Genomic DNA, 19,413 nt, shown 5'->3' on the forward strand with positions numbered 1-19,413 from the left:
CACTCCCCTGCCAAGCTCCTCCCACCAAGCCTGCCACGTGACAGGCCCGTGCTGGTCACACACAGCCCCACAGGTCAGCTGTCACCAGGAGGGGACCCCAGGACAAGTGCCCTGGCAAGCTGATCCATGCTGGGACTTGGGAAGTGGGGTGGCAGGAAAGAAGCAAAAAGAGGCCTTGTCAGGAAAAGCAGCAGGGCTGGCTCAGGGGGGCCAAAGGGCTCCAAGTTCCCCTCTTGCCTGAGCCCACCCTTGCTCCCAGTCTTCCTTCATTCCTAAATATTTCAGGCACAAATAGAAATGAACATCACACACAGCAAAAATGACTTTTTTTTTAATTGCGGTAGTTTGTGGGTGGTGCCGGGGCGTACACAGAGGAATGGTGTGGTCCTCAGCTCTGGGGGCCATTCTTATGACCCTCCGGCTGTACGCAGGGGACAGGCCAGGTGCCTGGCTGGGCTGGGACAGTCGTTTACTGGGCTGGCACAGGCTGCGGGGTCTCCCGCCCACTCTCGGCAGACCCCTCCAGCCCGTTCTGCTCTGACCCCGGCTCCGGGTGCTCCAGAGCGTGCCGGGTGTCAGCCTGCCACAGCTGCACCAGGTCCGTGGGGGTCTTTCCTTTCTGGGGGAAACAAGAGGATATCTAGTCACCGTTCAAAGTCTGTACGAAGAGATGCCCTCATCTACGCCAGTCGTTCCCAACTGGGAGCAACTGGCAATGTCTGGAGACATTTTTGGTTATGACACCGGAGGAGGGGTTGCTACTGGCATCTTGAGTAGAGGCCAGGGACGCCGCTCAAACATCCGATAATGCACAGGACAGTCCCCCCACGACAAAGAATTATCCCGCCCAAAACGTGTGAGGTTGAGAAGCCCTCATTTACACCTTCCGCTTATCTTCCTAACTTTCCCATTATCTCCTCAGCCTCTCTTTTTCCTTTCATATAGCTAGCTTTTTTAAAAAAATTGAAGTATAGTTGATGTACAATATTATATAAGTTACAGGTGCACAATACATTGATTCACAATTTTTAAAGGTTATACTCCACTTATAGTTATTATAAAATATTTGCTATATTCCGTGTTGTACAATATATCCTTGTAGCTTATATCATACATAACAGTTTGTACCTCTTAATCCCCTACCCCTATATTGCACCCCCCAGCCTTTCTTGAGTCAAGGTCCCCCCTTACCCAATTCTCCTCTCTTTTGTGATTGCTCGGGTCCCCAAAGAAGAGCTTGGACGGGGGGACATAGGTTCCTAAAGGAACTGGAGGATCACAGGAGCCAACACAGGGTGCTGGGAACAATCGTGCTGACTGAGTGCTTAGCTTCCTTCTGGCTCTGTCCCTCCACGATTTTGGCCTCCCTGAGCCTGGACATTAGGACCCCCTGTGGTCTACTTGGGGGCCTTTGGGAAATCCTCCTCCTGTCCCTCCTGGCTGTTTTCTCCACTTAGATTTTCTGGATGTAGAGAAGCATAGAGAGAGTTGGGAAGCCGGGTGGGCCCCCAATCTCCCGGGGCCCAGAGAAACCCTCCACTGTGAGACTGCCCCAAGGGCAGGCCGGCCGAGTCTTGCTCAGTTCTGTATTTCTTCCAAGTGCCCAGCACAGGGCCTAGGAGAGCAGTGCACACTGTTTACTGAATCAGGAAAGGAGTGAGCTTACCAGGTTCTTGCTCATCATGTCAGCCCCGTGCAGGAGCAGCAGTTTGATGATTTTGTAGCGATTGAGCCTCACGGCGTCATGCAGGGCGCTGTCCCCTTCCTAGAGCCAGTGAGACATTCAGCATGGCCCACGGGGGCATGTGGGAGCCCGCAGGGGGCATAGGGAGCCCCCTATGGTGGGGCTGGCCATGAAGGAACCCAGACACTCACTCTGTCTTTGGCATTGATGTCCAGGCCCAGGGATAGAAAGTGTTCCACAATCTCCACGTGCCCCGTCCGGACTGCCACATGCAGGGGGGTGCTCAGCAGCTGGGTGGGGAGGAATCAGGAAATGCTGGCTGAAGGGACCCAGACTGTGATGCCTCTGGGAGGGGGGGCTGTCTTAACTCTAGCCTAATCCTTCTCCCAAGGAGGGGCAGAAAACGCTGTAATTTCCCATCACCCTATCTGATGATCAGCTCTAAGGCATTACATGCCACCTCCTCGGGGAAGCCTTCTATGATTCCCCTCTCACCCAGATGTGAGCAACTGCTCACTCCTCTGCCCTTTTAAAATAATTATAATAGATGCCATTTATTGAGAGATGACTATGCGATGAGCACAGCAAAAGCTTACAAAACATTAGCCTTATGTTGAATAAATAATTAATTTATATACATTCTCCCATCCAATCTATACAAGAACTCTGCAAGGCATTTTATAGATGAGCAACAGAGGCTCAGAGGCTGTCACTTGTTCAAGGTTATATACAAAGGATTGGGTGAATTAAAAATGGTGGATGAATAAATAAGTGAACAGATGAATAAATGAATGGATGGATGGACAGACAGACAGAAGGATGATGAACGATTGCATGGGTGAACAAATCCATCTTTGGGGGGGGGTCCCAAAGCCACCCAGATAGTGGATCTCTTCTCCTCCCCTCTCCTCTGATCTTCCTGCTCCCATTTCCAGATGGTGGTCTCCAAGGGGCTGCAGTTGATGGCAAGGACCCATCCCTGGGCTCTGCAGCCACTCCAGAAACCAGACTAGCTCACTACCTTCCTGCTCTCTGCTTTTCTACCCTCTGCTTCTCCCCCCACCACCCCTCCACCCACTCTGCTACCCCAACATCTGTGAGCATTATGGCCTCACCTTATCCCTCACATTGGTGTCTGCTCCCCGGCTTTGCAGAAGCTTCACCACCTCCAAGTGGCCCCCACGGCAGGCCCAATGCATGGCTGTGCAGTCCAGCTAGAAAGGAAGGGTGGAGCCTAATTGCAGAGCTTCAGGGAAGAAAGTGCCCTGGGGGAAAGGACCCCAGCCAAGAGGGCAGGGAGGTATCCAGGGCAAAGGTCCAGGGAAGGATAGGGCCACTCCAATGACTGAGCAATGGATGGAGTGGAGCTGAAGAACCCTCGGGGTCCATCTCGTCCAAGCCAGATTTACAGAGGAGGCTCAGGGAGGAGATGGGGCCCCCCCAAGGTCATACAACATACTAGAGGTGGAGCCTGGCCCCCAAGGCAGCTTGTTTATGTCCCAGGTTGGAGGTTTGCAGGGATAGGGAGTCTATGAGTGCTGGACCCACCTCCTGCCCCTCACCCAATACCTGCCCTCTTGCTCACCCGATCCTGGAAGTCCACAGTGACCCCACTCTCTAGAAGCTTCTCCAGGATCTCCATGTGGCCCTCCAGGGAAGCTCGGTGCAGTGCTGTCCGGTGGAACTGTCCCCAGAGAAACTGTCAGGGCCTAAACTCTGGCCCCAGGCCTGAGCCCATCGTCCACCCAAGTTGAGCCCAGGCCTTATCCCAGCCCAATTCTGACCCCTGTGCCAGGTCCCCATATCTTCCATGTTCTGCCAGCTCCTTCATGCTCTATCTGGACCAGCCTTGGAGGCCTCCTATGCACTGGGGACTCTGACCTTCTCACTGCCCCCTAAACACACAAGCTGTTGCCTGTGCCCAAATGCCCATTTTGCCCATACTCCCTGTGAGTGCTTGATGAATTCTTGTAACTCCATGAAGATGCAGCTCAAGTGTCATCGACTTCTTGAAACCTCTAGGCCATAGCTGTCCCAGGGGTCCAGACAACCCTCCACTGTGATAGACAGTCAAAGGCAAGCTGAGTCTTACTTGACTATTTCCCCTGAGTGCCTTGCCCAGGGCCAGGATGGGCAGGTGCACCCTGATTACTGATTCAAGGAGGGAATGAACTTCCTTTCCAATGCAGTCAGCTTTCTGCTTTGGTCTCTTGAAACACTCAGGCCAGAGGGCATATGTTTCCATATTCTAATGATCCAGTTGTGCATCAGTCTCCCAGCTACTGTCAACCCTGGTCTTTTTGGTTTTCTGCTCCTAGCACCTAGCACAACGTGCAGAGGTAGGAGATGCTTAGATAGACCAAGAGGATTAAAACTCTGGAATCTAAAAAGTGGAAAGGACGTGTAGGCTAAGCCTGCAATAATGCAGGCTGAAGGGGGTGACCATTAATTTGCTCAATCCCAGGATATGATCTCGAGAGAGCATCCTACAAAGTATGAAAGAGGCAGTTTCAGGGAAAACAAAAAGAAGTATGACGGGTGATGGAAACGTTTTGAAAATCGTGGAGATGGGTGCACAACATTATAAATGTAATTAATGTTACTGAGTTGTACACTTAAAATTTATTTGGCATGTCTCATGTTTTATATATATATTTTTTAACCATAAGATAAAAATAATTGTTAAAAGTATGATGATATACAATGCAACACAAAATATCATATCCAAGCATGTGCTTTAATAGTTTTTTCATTCGATAAATATGTATTGAAGCACTAATATTCTATTTGATTCCAATAACATGCTCTGAGGGGAGGAGCCAGTTTTACAAAGGAGGAAACAGGCACAGAGAGGTGACGGGCCCAGCCACAGGTCACAGAACTAGGGAGCGGTACAGGTGGGATTCGAGTCCAAATCTCCTGGTCTTGGACTCTGTATTTGATTCCATTCCATTTTTTCCCCTAAAAATCCAGGTGTTTATTACTCTGGAGGTGGTTCAAGTTGGAAAGGGTCTAAGGATTTAGAAAAACTCCTGTGTGGGGAAGGGGACATCCCACATCTTCTGAGGGGCCCCTTCCCAAAGGACACCCACGCCTGTTCTCAAAGAATCCACAAGCGGGCGGGGTGGGTGTGTCAGCTCTGAAAGGGAGGTCGGCACAGGTGCAGGGCCCGATGGGAACATCACCTGATCGCAGGTGTCGGGGGAACCCCCGTCTGCCAGGAACTTCTCAATGACCTTCACTTGCCCCTGCACTGCCGCTTTCAGGAATGTCTCCGCGTCCACAGGGCCGGTCTGGAGAGAGCGAATGCAGTCCTTGGAGGCCGCTCCGCTGTGATCTGAGCCATTCCCCCCTCCCCCGGCTCCCCCTGCCCACACAGGTGTCCTCCCCAGGACCCTTACGATCTCCTCCGGCTCTGGAGGTGGCTCCTGGGAGGCTGCCAGGGCTTCCCGCTTCTTCTGCTTGCGTTTTTTCCGCAGGTGGATGAGGTTCTGGATCCCACCCACGTCGATGATCTCCCTCCGCAGGTCTAGGGATGTTTTACGCACGCGCTCTTGACCCTGCGTGGTGATAGCCAATCAAGCCCCGCACTGGGGCACAGAATGTGGGGCTTGGGGACCTCTGAGCTAGGCTGGAGGTGGAGGACAGGGAGAGCCTCTCAAGGGAGAAAGAATCCAGGTCTAGCTCTGCCGCCTAAGACTAGGTGAAGCCAATGAGACTGAGACACAGAGGCGCGGGGGGCTTGAGGGGGCTGCCTGGGAGCTGCCCAGCTTCAAGGCTCCACGTAGGGTGGGGAGTTGATGAGGAAATCTCAAGGGCAGTTCTTAGCCCAGGCCTCCAGAACAGGGTACGAATTCTCATCTCTCCATTCAATTCTCTCTCTGTCCCTCCCTCCGTCCCTCCCTGCCTCTCTCTCTCTCTCTCTCTCTCTGGCCATAAAGGTAATACAGAAACATAAAAGCTCTGAAGAGAAAGCCCTTCTCTCCCAGAGGAACTTCTATCATAGCTCCGTTGATGCCCTTTCAGACATGCATCCACACAGTGGTCTGGAAACTCTGCTTTTCTCTATCAGCGTGGAGATCTCGCCTGTCAGCACACACAGCTTCCCCCAGCCCATTAACACCTGCATCATGCCCTGTTGTATGGCTGCCCCATCACTGCGGCTTCCAAAATGAGTCCCCTGGGATCTTGTACACATGCAGATTCTGACTTAGCCGGCGTGGGGAGGAAAACTTCCCCCCCTCTTCACTTCTAAGTTCTTTGGCTGGTCTAATAATTAAATTGATGTAAGACTGATTAATAGGAGAAAAACAAATTTAATTTCATATGTATGGTAGTCCATAAAAATATGAGACTCAAAGAAGTGACCAAAGCAGGCAGCTTTTACACATTTTAGACAAAGAAACAATAAATTTGTGTCGTATTGAAAAGACAAAGGAGTTTGTTTTTGGAGGAACTAATTAGTGAAGAAACAAGTTTTGTTTATATAGCCTTCTCAGCCCTGAATTCCTGATATCTAGTGATAAGGAAGCGGTCTACTTTCCTGATATAAGGAGGGTAACTTCCCATGGCAGATTTATTTCCTACTTTCAGGGGAACAAAGGAGGGTCAGAGTGTCCTTCTTGCACTGGCTTTTTCTCAGATAACTTTAATTAAAAATAATCAGTATGCCAAAGTGGTATATTTAGGGGTGGCATATTCTGCTCTCCTTCACAAGTATGGGGTGGGGCCGAGATGCTGCATCGCTAACATCTCCCAGGGGGCGCTGAGCTGCCGCAGGAGCAAGGCCGTAACTGCCCGGTCTGTCTCCTGAGAGCGCAGATACTGGGTTCTCCTAGCACTTACCTTAACCTTTTGTAAGGATGGACTCTGAGGCCTGTGCTGCTTCTCATCCTCCAACACCAGCATCTCCATGGGCAGCTTCTGATGGGTGGTTCCTCGGAGTTTCTGGTGAGCCAAGGACAGGACGGGTTCCGGGCCTGCCTGCAGTGCCTGGGGGGCCAGATAGCCTCGCCCACAACGAATTCAAGGACCCCAAGGGCCTCCTCCTGTGTGACCTCCCAGCCCTTCATCTGCCCCACTCCTGTCTGGTCCAGGAGGCCCCAGGTCAGAGCTGGGCTCCCCGGCCCCAACCCCAGTCCAAACACCTGTGTTTGACTGCCCTGGGTCCCCAGCAAAACAGGACCAAGGGCTACTGGAATGAGTTTTCATGAAACTAAACATACTCACTTTTTTCAAGCACTGAGGTTTTGCTTTGTTTTTCTTTCTGGCGTTTAAAATTCACTTTGATGAAATACTTGAGATGAGATGATAGCTTTGTGTTTTTTTGTTGTTGTTTTTTTTTAGTGGGCTTACTTGACAATACAAAAATTTGGCAACTCTGTCAGTTACCAACTTCTTTCCTTCAGATTTTACTGATCCGTGAAATCCTAGAGCATGGAAACTGTTGCTCTCAGGGAACCTGAGGGGTGGGACCCGCAGCTCCCCAGCTCTCAGCTTGATGTGAACTCTAAGTATTAACCTTATTCTCGTTTTAATAATATGGGGGAAACTCTGTCCAAGTCTCCTCCCCACTTGTAGCTCCAACTTGCCTGGACTACTTCCTCATGGCCGCCTCCTCTCTTCTAAAGGAAAACACTCTTTTGTTAAGTGCTGGCGCCCCTATCTCTGAAGTCCCAGGTACTGGGAACATTCGTCCAGGCTGGAGGGTGCTGAGTCCAGGTGGCAGCTGGGGAGGAATGATCTCCCTTACAGAGCTCTCAGCTGCCTTTGTTGTTCGCCACCGAGCTCCGGTGTTATACTCTTCAAGTGCCAGTTGAGAGCTGATTTTCCAGGTCTTTATTTCGAATGTTCTGTTGTCCACTGGCATCTCCCTTCCATGTCAGGCTTACATCATTTGAGGTCTCCCCAGTGCCGGCCTCGCCTGAAACGCTGCATCCTCACCCAGGGACAAGATCACCTAGGGCTTCAGCTACTACTGCATGTGGGGCCCTGGCTGGGCTCCTGGAGCATCTAGACTGGGCTTGATCTTAATCATCTTGGCATCCCCAGCACCGATGACAAGAGCTAGCACATAGTAGGTGCTCAGCAAATGTTTGGAGAATAAATGAATGAATGAGTTTGTGGATGGTGGCAGGCGGGCTCAGCAGCTCTGCACACCTCCAAGTCCTCAGTGATGACCTAGCCCAGTAAGGCCCCTGCAAGAGAGCCTCAGCCCCTGGGCTGGTCTCCAAGACCCTCCTTCCCCACCCACCCCATGAAGGGGGTGCAGGCTGAACAGAGGTTCTCCTCTAAGAATGCTGCTGGGCTGGGGCCTGGTGGGAACAACTGGGGACTCTAACGCCTGCCCACGCCTTACCCAGACTCCATAGTCCCTTGCTTCAGATTTGTCTCTGTAGGTTGGCATACAGTAGGTGCTCAAGAAATGTTTATTGAATTGGGTGTTTGTCGGTGAAACACAACCCAACAAAACTTCCACCTTACTTCATAGATGGTTGCACAGAGGAAATGAGAGCATGCCTGTCCAATGCGTAGCACAGTGCCTGGCATGTAGGAGGCACCAGTGGTGAGGCTGGCTCTGTGGGCACCTGGGGCCTTGACAGCCCTGCCTCTATATCTGTTGGATGAATGAACGGATAAGGACTGCTCCGTGTCCCCTTGCTGAAGGTCTCTGTGTCCAGTGGCAGCACTCCAGAAATGGCCCAGCAACATGACTCACCTGCCTGGCCCTGGTGCACGTGCCCTTGGGGGAGTGAGAAATGGCATTCCCGGAGATCCAGGGATGCGCTGGCAGGGACTCAGCAGGCTCAGTCCAGGTCCTTCCCAGCCAAACCTCCCCTCCCTTCCCTAGTCCTCATCTCTTCTTCCACCAGAGTCCTGATCCTTCCCTCTTCCTCACCTCCATTCAGTCACTCTTCCTTTTTTGAATGGAGTCTACTTCTACACTGATTTATCTCCTCCCTCCCATTCCTGTTAGGGCCAGTCTTTCCCCCTCCGAGTCCTTCTCAGGGCTGTCAGAGCTGCCTTCCCGAAACAGGTCAGGTGGCACCACTGTGCCTCACTCAACAACATGCAGTGGCTCCCCACTGCCCACAGAATAAGTATCTTTCACGTGGCCCTCACTGTCTGGTTCGTGCCCTGCCTCCCTTCCCAGCCTCAGCCCCTCCTGCCAGACTTTCTCCCGACAGTCATGCATCCACTCACCCCAACGACAGGCACCTGTTGTTTCCTTAGCCTGGAATACTCTCCCCCCTCCTGGCCTCCATCATTCAAGGGCCATCCTTGAAGGCCTGGCTCAAATGCCCTCCTGTCCACAGAGAGGTCCTCGAGGGCCCACAGTCGGCATGCCTCACCCTCCCTTCGTGCTCCCTCACTTCTGAGTTACATCTCTATTTCGTCCTTTTCCACTCTGCCTTGTTTCTTAGTTGACCGTGCCCCTGACAGATGTCGGCTAAAATGAACGCAGAGCTGGTAAAGAGGAGGCAGGGGCTGACCTTCCCGAGCCTCTCATTCCTCCCAGCACTGGGCTCTTGGAAGAGTAGACTCTAGGTCAAGTATTCGTTTCCATAAAATGAAGAGTAGGACCAGCCCGCACCCTCCTCCCCGACTTCTTTTTTTTTTTGTTTCCGACTTCTTTATTCCAGAGAAAATGCAATTGCCCTGAGCCCCACGCTCAGACGCTTCCCCGGGTGTGGCTGGTGGTCCTAGAGAACCCATGCTTCCTTTGCCAGCATCCCTTTCTCACTCTGCTCCCGGTCTTTCTCCTTCCTCAGGGACCAGACACTGGAGTTTCTCCTGTCCCAGCCTCCCAGCTGGCAGCTGGGTGACCTCAGGGCCCCAACCCGCAGGCAGCATCCCAGCTGTCTGCTCTGTGCAGCTCAGCCTGTCTCCTTGAGGCCCAGGTGGGGGGACAGGGTCTCGGGGAACCCAGCTTGGCTCGCCCACTCCACTGTCTCTCACATTTGGGGGCTGAAGCCTCGGTCTCCCACCGCCAGCAGCCCCCTCTCAGGAGCACCCTGCAGTAGAGCCAGCTGGGCCCCTGGGGACACCTGTCCTCCTTCCTGCCAGGTACGGCGGCCAGGCTCTTCCTTCCCTTGACAGCAGAGCTGGGTCTCCTCAGAGCCCCCTTGGGCCCCACATCCCCGCCCTACCTCATTCTCCTCCTCCTGCGCCAGCCGCTCCTCGATGAGCGCCGTGGCCTTCTGCACCTCCTCGGAGCCCGCCATGGTACCGTGCGCAACCCGCCCCTGCAGGCCCCGGGGCCCCACGGGTTTTATATGCCAGGGCACCCACCCCCGCCCCGCTAGGTGCCTTTGCCATGAGCTCACCGGCCCAATTCTCCAGCTGCCTCCCTGACCTGTCACCTTCACCCCAGGCAGCCCCAAGGAGCAGGAGGAGGCAGGGACAGTTGCCGCCCCGCAACCCCTGGCCTATTGGAGCCGGAGGGCCCAGTGCCCCGAGAGCAGGGACTGCGGGAAGGAGCCTGCCCAGCCTCCGTCCTGAGCGCTGTGGCCCAGATGGGCCGGGCAGCCGCGCTGCACACAGGATCGCCGGCTGCTCTTAGCCCTGATGGCAGTGCCACCTGCTGGACGCCTGGAAACCCTGCCCAGCCAGTGCCAGTGAGGGAGCCTAAAGGCCAAATGTGGGGACCCAGGATAAGCCCGCATCCCCAGGCTGTCCCGTGAACAGGCCCTGTGTGCTCTGGGAAGGGGCAAGACTCTGTCTCATCTGGGCTGGAGTGCCAGGCGGTGGGTGGAGGTAAGGGCAGCCGCCTCCCTCTTTGCCCACAGCTCACGCAGGCCTTTGCCTCTCTGGGGTCCCACAGTGGCCCCTAGTGAAGCACCGCTGCATTTGGCTGCAAGTCCACTTGTCCCTGACAAACCTCACCCATCAGTCTGTCGCAGGGGGCCTCTGTGGGACTTACAGGGTCTTGCTTCAAGGAGCCACTGGAAGGGCTGGAACGCAGTGCCAAACCCCGCTGATGAAGACACCAGCTCTGACTGATCACCCTTCCCTCCCCGGATTCCCAGTCAGGCCACCCTGACCGGTGGTCGTGCTCACTGAGAAACAAAAATACTCTCAACTGGAGAAGCAGCAGACCTGTACTGCTCAGTTGCACACCTGGAACTGTGGGAGCGAGCCCTGGGTCACCACGACCCACGCTGAACCTGCCAGGGAACCACAGACACCACAGCCCTGTGGTTCTGTGACACTCACGTGGCCTGCCCTTAGCTAAACCACCTTATCTAAGGTCCCCCTCTCTGCTTACGTGCACATTTTCCCCTAAGGAAGCACAAGACCCGGCTCCTTCTTCCCTCTGGTTCCCTTGCTGGCAAGCGGACACAGGCTCATCATCGAAATTCATCAGAGATTTTGCTTTCACGTCGCCAGGGGTGCATGCAGCATCTGCAGGACATCCGCACACATCTCAGTCCTGAGGGTCCGGCTCGGGGGGCTGGAGCCGGAAGCCAGCACCCTCGTGCTGCAGGAGCAGAGCAGCAGGTAACTAACGCCACCTTCCCGAGGTGCTGCCATCGCTTTCAAAGCGAGTTCACATCTGTTATCCCATTTAATCCTGCCAGCACCTGAGAGGGGAGGCAGGGCAGGTGGCATCACCTCCACTTGAAAGACAAGCAACGCGGGTTCGGAGGTTAAGTGGCTTTTCTGGAGGACCCACGAGAACAGGCCCGCATACTGGCAGTTCACGGCTCGCTCCACCGTACTCCCTGCGGTGGAGAGTACGGAGCAGTAGCTGCTCTACCCAGAGCAGCTGGGGAGGTCGTGCACCTACCTGCTCCCACCCCAGAACTGGCTCCAGGGCTCCAGAGAGCTACAAGAGAACCCAAAGTCAAAGCCAGGCAAGAGAGAAGGAAGGAGCAAAAGGCTTTATTGATAAATATGCAGACGTGTCTGCACACAGGGACCTGCTGCGGGGCCGTGAGCGGGCTGCAGACCCCCCACTGCCGGGGTTACAGCCAGGAGATGGCCCTGTGCAGGCCTCTGCCACGACAGCCCAGCCATCGACCACCACCTCATCTCTGCCAGCTGTGCTGGGGGCCGGGAGAGGCAGAGGCCGGCCTCGGGCTCCCCACCCCCGGGGCTCACGAGTGGTCCCCTCCCCTCTGGGGGGCTGGCACTGGGCCCAGGGCAGAGTCAGGGGGTAGGGGCAAGGGAGGGAGACAGCAGCTGCTTCAGACCCTGAGCAGAAAACCGGAGTGAGCACAGCCGGCAGCACCAGATGACAGATCTGGGCTCCAGGGGCCTCCGGGCTGGCCCTCGTGGCTTGAACCTGCCGCGGGAGAGAGGCAGGGTGGAGGACCCTGGTTTGCCTTTACTCTGACAAGGTTGGCAAGGCCTGTGTGTGGCAGCACACTGTTTCCTGCGTGCTGGGCACTGGTGGCCCATGGAGTCCCTGGGAAGCAGGGTCCCCTCAGGGCTCGCCCGGCAGCCATACACGGGAGGCTCCCCTGGAGAAAAGAACGGCTCTCAAAGGCAGCGGCAGGGTGGGGGTGACTAGTGCTCCAGCCGGGAGGCCTCTCAGCCCTGCAGAGGCCTTCCCTGGTCTCTCTGCCCAGGGGTCCGTGGGCTCCTCAGTCCTGGGGCAGCGGGGGCTGGTTAATGATGACCTGGATGACAAAATCTTTCTGGATCTTGGTTTCCTGGAGCCGCGTGCGATCTGTGAGCAGCTTTCCAGAGAAGAACCATCGCTGCCAGGATGGCTCGATGCCCTCCTGGGTGTGCAGCTGCCTCTTGAGCTGCCCCACCGTGTCAGGCAGGCTGGCGCTGAGCCTCACGTCCTTGCCCGTGGAGAGGCGTACCTTCAGCGGGAACTCTCGGCGCACACTGGGGGTGGGCTCGGGGGGCTCCAGGCTCTCCTCCTCAGTGTGCTCAAGAAGCAGGTTCACGGGTGGCGACAGGCAGTAGATGGGCAGCTGGTAGCGATTGCCCAGCTCATCGTAGCATTCACAGAGGGTGCCTGTGGGAAAGGCAGGGTGGTCAGAGTCGGCTTGGGGACCAACTGATATGGATTAACTTGTGTCCCCTCCACCAATTTCATGTATTGAAGCCCTAACCCCACCCACCCCAGTGTCACCGTATTTGGAGATAGGAGCCTATATGGGAGTAATTAAGGTTAAATGAGGTCATATAGGTGGGGCCCTGATCCGGTAAGGGTTAGTGCGCTTACAAGAAGAGACACCAGAAAGCTCAAGCTCTCTCTCTTCTCCCACAATGAGGACATAGAGAGCAGGTGGTCATCTACAAGCCAGGAAGAGAGCTCTCACCAAAAACCAAATCAGCAGCCACCTTGATCTTGGGCTTCTCGGACTCCAGAACTAAATTTCTGTTGTTTAATAAGCTACCCAGTCTGCAGTATTTTGCTATAGCAGGCTGAGCAGACTGATACACCTGTCACGGTCATCCCACAGTCCTCAAACCCACCCTACAGGCAGGTCTTCCTGGGACAGCTGGTGGGAGCTCGAGGTAGAGGCAGGAAGACCTGGGCTGACGTTCTGGCTCCACCAGGTACTGGCTCATTCAACCCTAGAAAATTACTTAACTTTTCATTTGTTCATTCAACAACTCCTTCCTGAGCATATGTGCTGGGTGCTGGGGTTACAAGGATGAATGAAATAGCATAGGCCCTGCTTTTCATGACTTATACCCAGTGGGCCTCAATCTTCTTACTTGTACAATGTATTATATGTAGTAATATATTGATATCTACTGTATCTTGAGCACCTACTAAGTGCTGGGACTGGACTAAATGATGTTATGTGTATCTTGTTGAATCCTAACAGCCATCCTATGAGGTTGGTATCACCACTTTATAATTGTTTAGTCACTGAGGCTTTAAATTCAAGACGCTCACGGTCACATAGCTAGGAAAGAGACACTCGGTTAAAACCCAGTCTCTGACTCTATAGAGTTTCCACTGTTGCCCTCTGCTTTACATAGTCCCAGTGGCCATTATGAAATTAAATGAGATAATGCAGTAGAAGCTTCTAGCTCGGTGCCCAGCACATAATTATACTCAACAGAAGGTTGTTACCCGAGATGTGCTGGGATCTCAAAGGGCCCTGAGCAATCTTCAGCTTGCTCTCATCACACTGCCTTGAGGTTTGCTGGTGTCTTTCCACGCCCTCGTTAGGCAAACGGGGACTGTGTCTCATTTTTCTTGGTGTCCCACTCCTGGACCATGTTCATGAGGGCTGCTTGAATGAACAAGCGACTAGCCACACCTGTCACCCACCAGCCTGGATGGAAGCTCCTGACATGGGGCTGGCCACTGGCCCTCCTCCACCCTGACGGCCCCCTCGCTCCGGTGAGGAAAGCCCCCGCCCTGCCCGCTCACCATGAGGCAAGGTGATGCTGGCTCCGTCCAGGATGGCCTGAGCCAGCTCGTGGTCGTTGGCCTCGGCTGCGTAGGCGGCAGCCTTGAGGGCGTCCCAGATCTCCTTGCGGCCCTCGAAGGCGGGCGCTGTGTCCCAGAACTCATCCCTCTTGCTCCGCAGCTGCCCATCGGTCATTGGGTAGTCGCTCTTCCACTTCAGCCGCTCCTTCTTCAGGGGCTCGTTGCGTCCTGGGCAGGACAGAAGGGAGAAGCTCAGCATCTAGAAAGCCAGGGCTGTGGTCCACCCTCTCCCAGCCCTGCCTCCCTGGCCCTCACTGCAGTGGCTCCTGAGCATTCGGGTCTCCGGGCTTTCCTGGAGTCAGAGAAGAGTCTGGAAACTGCACACACCCAACCTGGGGGTGTAAACCACTTCTGTTAGCAAACGCAGCATATACTGCCTTTGTTGTTGTTGCTGCTGCTGTTTAAGTCTTAATTTTACTCTCTCTCTTTGATAATAAAGTAGGATGTGTTCAGTATTTTTAAAATCTGTAAAGAATATAAAAAATTTAAAATCTGAAAAAAATAACTCCCACTGTTTACAGAGCCAGCTTGTGCCAGATCACAGGCTAGGCATTTTAGCCTCAAAATGACCCGGCAGATGGTGAAACTAAGACCCAAAGAGCTTGTCATTGGTCTAAAGCCACACAGGTACCAATTTAATGCCAGGCTTTCTGACTCAGAAGGCCACCCTCTGACCACTGTCTGTACTGTGCTGCCATTGGGGAAAACTTACTTAAGAGTTCCACCATTCAGAAGTAACCACTGCTGACACTTAGACATATTTCCTTCCAGCTTTCTTTCCCCCATTTTTCTCAGTAGAGTTGGGCTCATATCATACAATTTATTTTTAAAATATTCCTTGTTATAAAGAGGATTTAAAATGTTTTCATGCCAATATACAACTTTCTGTTTATTTCACACTTATATTACTGTCCATGTATATTCCCATGACTAAAAATTATAAACATTTTTAATGTCTTGTTATTAATGTTCCACTATAAAGTTACAAAGAATATTTTTAGAACCATAACCAACCAACCAAAAAAATCCCTGCGCCTCTGAAGAAGAAAAGAATTCTGTTAAATGTCATCATTCTTGTTACCCAGCTCCAAGACAACTCCAGACCTCAGTCAAGATTGAGGGAAGAAGCATCTTTCAAAGGCTTTAGGAAGCTCAGTCACCTCAAAGCTGAAGGCAGAAGGAGCCACAGGAGTGAGGTCTAAAGTACTTGGCTCCCGCTATAACTCAGATCCCGGGTGAGATGCGGAACTAAAGCTGAGGACTGCCCCCATGGGCTGGGGCAGGAGTGGCAGCTCCTCAGGGGAAGAGAAGGACATTCACTGTCTACCAACTGTGTGAAAGAAAACTGTGTAAGCACTTTATACTTCTATATATCATCCCATTTCACCCTTCCAATGGCTTTAGGTGGTAGGTGTTATTATTACTACTTCACAGATGATGGGACAGGCAGAGAGATTAAATGACTTGCCCGAGGTCACACAGTAAGTGACAGAGTGAGAGTTCCACCTCAGGTCAGACTGAATCCACAAACGGCCCTCCTGTGGGTTTGCCGTTACCAGTGCAGACAGAAAACTCTCAAGCCAGACATTTAATCTGAAGTGTTCCTGGGTTAGCCGAAGGAAATGCAAATCCTCTTTGTAGGAAAATAACTTCAAACCAGGCCTCAAAGAATTCCTGAAATGAAGTTCCAAGAAAAATAAATAATAAGGTCATTGTTTTTTTGTTTTTGTTTTTTAATCACAGCATACAAAGAAACAAGGCAAGATGAGTCTGAGCCAGCAAAAACAACAGGCAAAAGAATCAGACTCACAAAGACTTCAGATATGGGATTTATCAGACACAGATTACAAAATAACTGAGTTTAAGAAATGAGAGCCTTAAAAATATGAAGAGGGTATGGGAAAAACACCCACATAACTGTCATCAGAAGTATTCTGTGTGAGCAGTAGAGGAGAAACACTAGAGATTTTTCTTTATAATGGGCTACTGATAAATGGTGTTGGGACTACAGGTTCTCCGTACAGAAAAACATGAAACAGGAGCCCTACCTCACGCCAGCCACAAAAATCAAAGCCAGGTGGCTCGGGACTTCCCTGGTGGCGCAGTGGTTAAGAATCTGCCTGCCAATGCAGGGGACACAGCTTCGAGCCCTGGTCTGGGAAGATCCCACATGCCGCGGAGCAACTAGGCCCGTGAGCCACAACTACTGAGCCTGCGCGTCTGGAGCCTGTGCTCCGCAATAAGAGAGGCCGCAATAGTGAGAGGCCCGTGCACCGCAATGAAGAGTGGCCCCCGCTTGCCGCAACTAGAGAAAGCCCTCGCACAGAAACGAAGACCCAACACAGCCAAAAATAAATAAATAAATAAATATTTAAAAAAAAAAAAAAAAAGAATCTGCCTGCCAATGCAGGGGACATGGGTTCGAGCCCTGGTCCGGGAAGATCCCACATGCCGTGGAGCAACTAAGCCCGTGCGCCACAACTACTGAGCCTGTGCTCTAGAGCCCACGAGCCACAACTACTGAGCCCGCGTGCTGCAACTCCTGAAGCCCGCGTGCCTAGAGCCCATGCTACGCAACAAGAGAAGCCACCGCAATGAGAAGCCCGCGCACCTCAACGAAGAGTAGCCCCAGTTCACCGCAACCAGAGAAAGCACGCACACGGCAATGAAGACCCAACACAGCCAAAAATAAATTTAAAAAAAGAAAAAGAAAAAGAAAAAAAAGCCAGATGGCTCAAAGGCTTAAGTGTGAACGACAGAAAGGAGGCAGAAAGGCAGCACAGAAAATGACAGTATTGTCCACGTGCTTTTTTGAAAAGGTTTGGCCTGGAGGTGTTTCTGCCTGGATCGATCAAATAGCTCTGCATCATGATTTCTGACCCCCTTTCTCTTTGGTCCTTTAGCATTGATGACTCCCTGACAAGAGCTCTGATCCATCAGGACTCACAGGCATTATGCAGTGACACCCTCGGGACCTCTGGGGTGCAGCATTTCTGCCCCTCCACTCAAGGACCCAGACGTCAGGGCTTTTTAACTTCTTGAGCTGTTTTCTAAAGTTTTCCTTTCTCCTTCCTCTTTGCCAGATGTCACTTCTTACTGGTCTCCATCTAACTGCTGCTCCTATTGGGTAGAGGTCAGGCCCAGCTAATGGGCCGCTCCTAATCTGCTGAGAGTTGAGAAAGCTTTGTCAGCACTGTCAAAATTGAGAGCATACGGCTCCAGGAAAGAGGCTTCCTAAAGAAGAAAGAGACTAGGCTTCGGGACATGTGTTGTTCCTGCTCAGATGCCCCACCACCCCCTTACTTAAATGGTCAGGTTTTGGTTCTGTCCCTGACAATCACGGTTGCTGGACTGGTGACCTCAGGACACCTGACGTGTAACTGTGTATGCATGCATCTCACTCTTTCTTTAATATGAACACAGCCCCATGGTGTCACATTTCAAAGTTGTCACCTCAGGAGGCCCCCAGTACCTGAGGGATGCTTTGCTCGAATACCTGGCCTTCAGAGTCCCCTCCCCTCCACATGGAGAACAGCATGCTTTCCTGTCTGCACTGTCAGAGACACACTTCTCACCCCAGGATGGACACGATGCCGGTGAGCCTCCCCAAGTATTAACTGCATCTCCATCACCCGAGACACAAGGGCTTAAAAGTTCTTCGCCCTGCATGCTGGTCCTTTCAGACTGAAAATATGAGAAAATATTAGAATGGGGTGGGGGTGGGGGTGGGAAGGGGGAGGGTTGATGTAAGCAAAGGGCAGCAGGAGCCCAGCCGTCTCAGCTGTCACTGCACCTCTTCACCAGCAGGGGGCAGGCGCAGCACCTCTGGGCCAGGGGCTGGCTCCTTTCACAGGGAGTCAAACACAGCATAAAAATATCCAGCAAAGTTCCCCAGGCAAGGCAAGCATGCATAAGAGACATGCCAAAATGTCCAGGTCCCTACACACTAATGCTTACAATTTTAGGCACAGATATAGACAAAACAGAAAAGGAAGTTTTTACTCCAAACATAAAAAAAAGCAAGTTGATGATGAGTATTTTAAATTTCACTTACTTAAAAAAAAGTGATGTTTTATAGTTAGTTGAGTCAAAAAGTATTGGGCAGTGGAAGGGGTGTGAACACTTTTATATGCTGTACAGATCGCTACAAACTTTCTGGAGGGTATTTGCTATGATGCCAAAAAACTTAAAAGTGTGCATCCCTTTGGCTCACCGATTTGGTTTCTAAGAAAGTATTCTGAGAAAATAATCACAAGCATGTGGGGAAAGTTCATCTACAAAGCTATTTAGCTCAGCCCGGTTTTCTAGAAATAAACAAACGCACAGGAGAAAGGCTACGTTAACATCTGCGCGTCCCCAGCAGCCATTCTGTGATGGGGCAGAAGGAGGCTGAGTGGCACGGGGAAATGTCCATTACACAGTGGAAAAAAGGTTAGAGAACAGCCAGTGCACTGTGCTCCAGTTTTCACTTCTAAAAAACGTATGTAATATTATATATATTAAAAAGACTGGAAGGATTTACACCAAGATGTTAACAGTGGTTATATCTGATTGGCAGTCACCAATGATTTTATTTTGCTTTTATTTTCCACGTTTCCAACAATAAGCATTAATTACTTTAGTAATAAGAATAATACAATGAAAGTTGTTGACAAGTAAAAAGGGTACATAAAGTTCTGAGGAGCAGTCACAGAAAAGGAGGAAGAGTTTGGGGAGCTGAGGGGTGGGGTTTGAGGGTGGTGGTGAACTGAGAGCCCAAGGCCCACAGCCTCTAGGATTTCAGTTGCTGGCAGCTCTGGGTGACTCTGTTCAGGGCCAGGCAGGCTCTGTTGGTTTCAGCAGCAGCAGCAGCAGCATCTAGTGGCCTCTACTTATGTCTCCACCTGTCCTAGATAAGCTCCAGGTCAAAAACAGAGTAACAGAAGTGGTCCTTATCCCCAGTGAAGTTGACAAAAGAGAGATTTGAAAAACAAAATAAAAGATCAAGGTACACACCTGTATGGGGAGGGACAAAACGCCCATGACAATCATGGGTCTCTGTGATTGTGGTGGGAAGGGAACTGAGCAGAGAATGTATGTTTCTGAGTAGACGCAGAAGCTGGGGTCTTGAGGGTTGCCTGAAACACCACTTGTGTTAGGACCTGCTGAGGTGCTGGTTAAAAAGGCAGCTTTGGACTTCCCTGGTAGAGCAGTGGTTAAGAATCCGCCTGCCAATGCAGGGGAAATGGGTTTGATCCCTGGTCCGGGAAGATCCCACGTGCCGCGGAGCAACTAAGCCTGTGCGCCGCAACTACTGAGCCTGCGCTCTAGAGCCCAC

General features: G+C 52.2%; 2 protein-coding genes across 6 annotated transcripts in view; both read right to left on the minus strand.

The window, feature by feature from the left end:
• Window positions 1-315: 315 nt before the first annotated feature.
• On the minus strand, window positions 316-10,018 carry ANKRD2 (ankyrin repeat domain 2). The gene is given in 10 exon segments (XM_059899535.1): window positions 316-619; window positions 1,667-1,765; window positions 1,876-1,974; window positions 2,800-2,898; window positions 3,270-3,368; window positions 4,870-4,977; window positions 5,086-5,244; window positions 6,530-6,631; window positions 9,835-9,924; window positions 9,926-10,018. Coding segments are annotated over 10 exon segments (1,083 nt in total). The 5' UTR covers window positions 10,004-10,018; the 3' UTR covers window positions 316-469.
• Window positions 10,019-11,553: 1,535 nt separating this feature from the next.
• UBTD1 (ubiquitin domain containing 1) overlaps window positions 11,554-19,413 on the minus strand; it is a 51,381-nt gene continuing 43,521 nt past the window's right edge. For 3 of the 5 annotated variants that reach the window (XM_059900356.1, XM_059900358.1, XM_059900357.1), the window contains 3 exons: window positions 17,672-17,780; window positions 14,037-14,264; window positions 11,554-12,659 (listed from right to left, as the gene is read on the minus strand). In XM_059900356.1, coding sequence (XP_059756339.1) covers window positions 12,274-12,659; window positions 14,037-14,264; window positions 17,672-17,780 — 723 coding nt within the window. In that variant the 3' untranslated portion in view covers window positions 11,554-12,273. Of the gene's footprint in view, window positions 12,660-14,036; window positions 14,265-15,564; window positions 15,771-17,671; window positions 17,781-19,413 lie in introns of all 5 variants that reach the window. The other 2 variants (XM_059900355.1, XM_059900359.1) reach the window with 2 other exon arrangements.

Source organism: Balaenoptera ricei, chromosome 16 (genome assembly GCF_028023285.1).
Source record: "Balaenoptera ricei isolate mBalRic1 chromosome 16, mBalRic1.hap2, whole genome shotgun sequence".
Taxonomy (NCBI): Eukaryota; Metazoa; Chordata; class Mammalia; order Artiodactyla; family Balaenopteridae; genus Balaenoptera; species Balaenoptera ricei.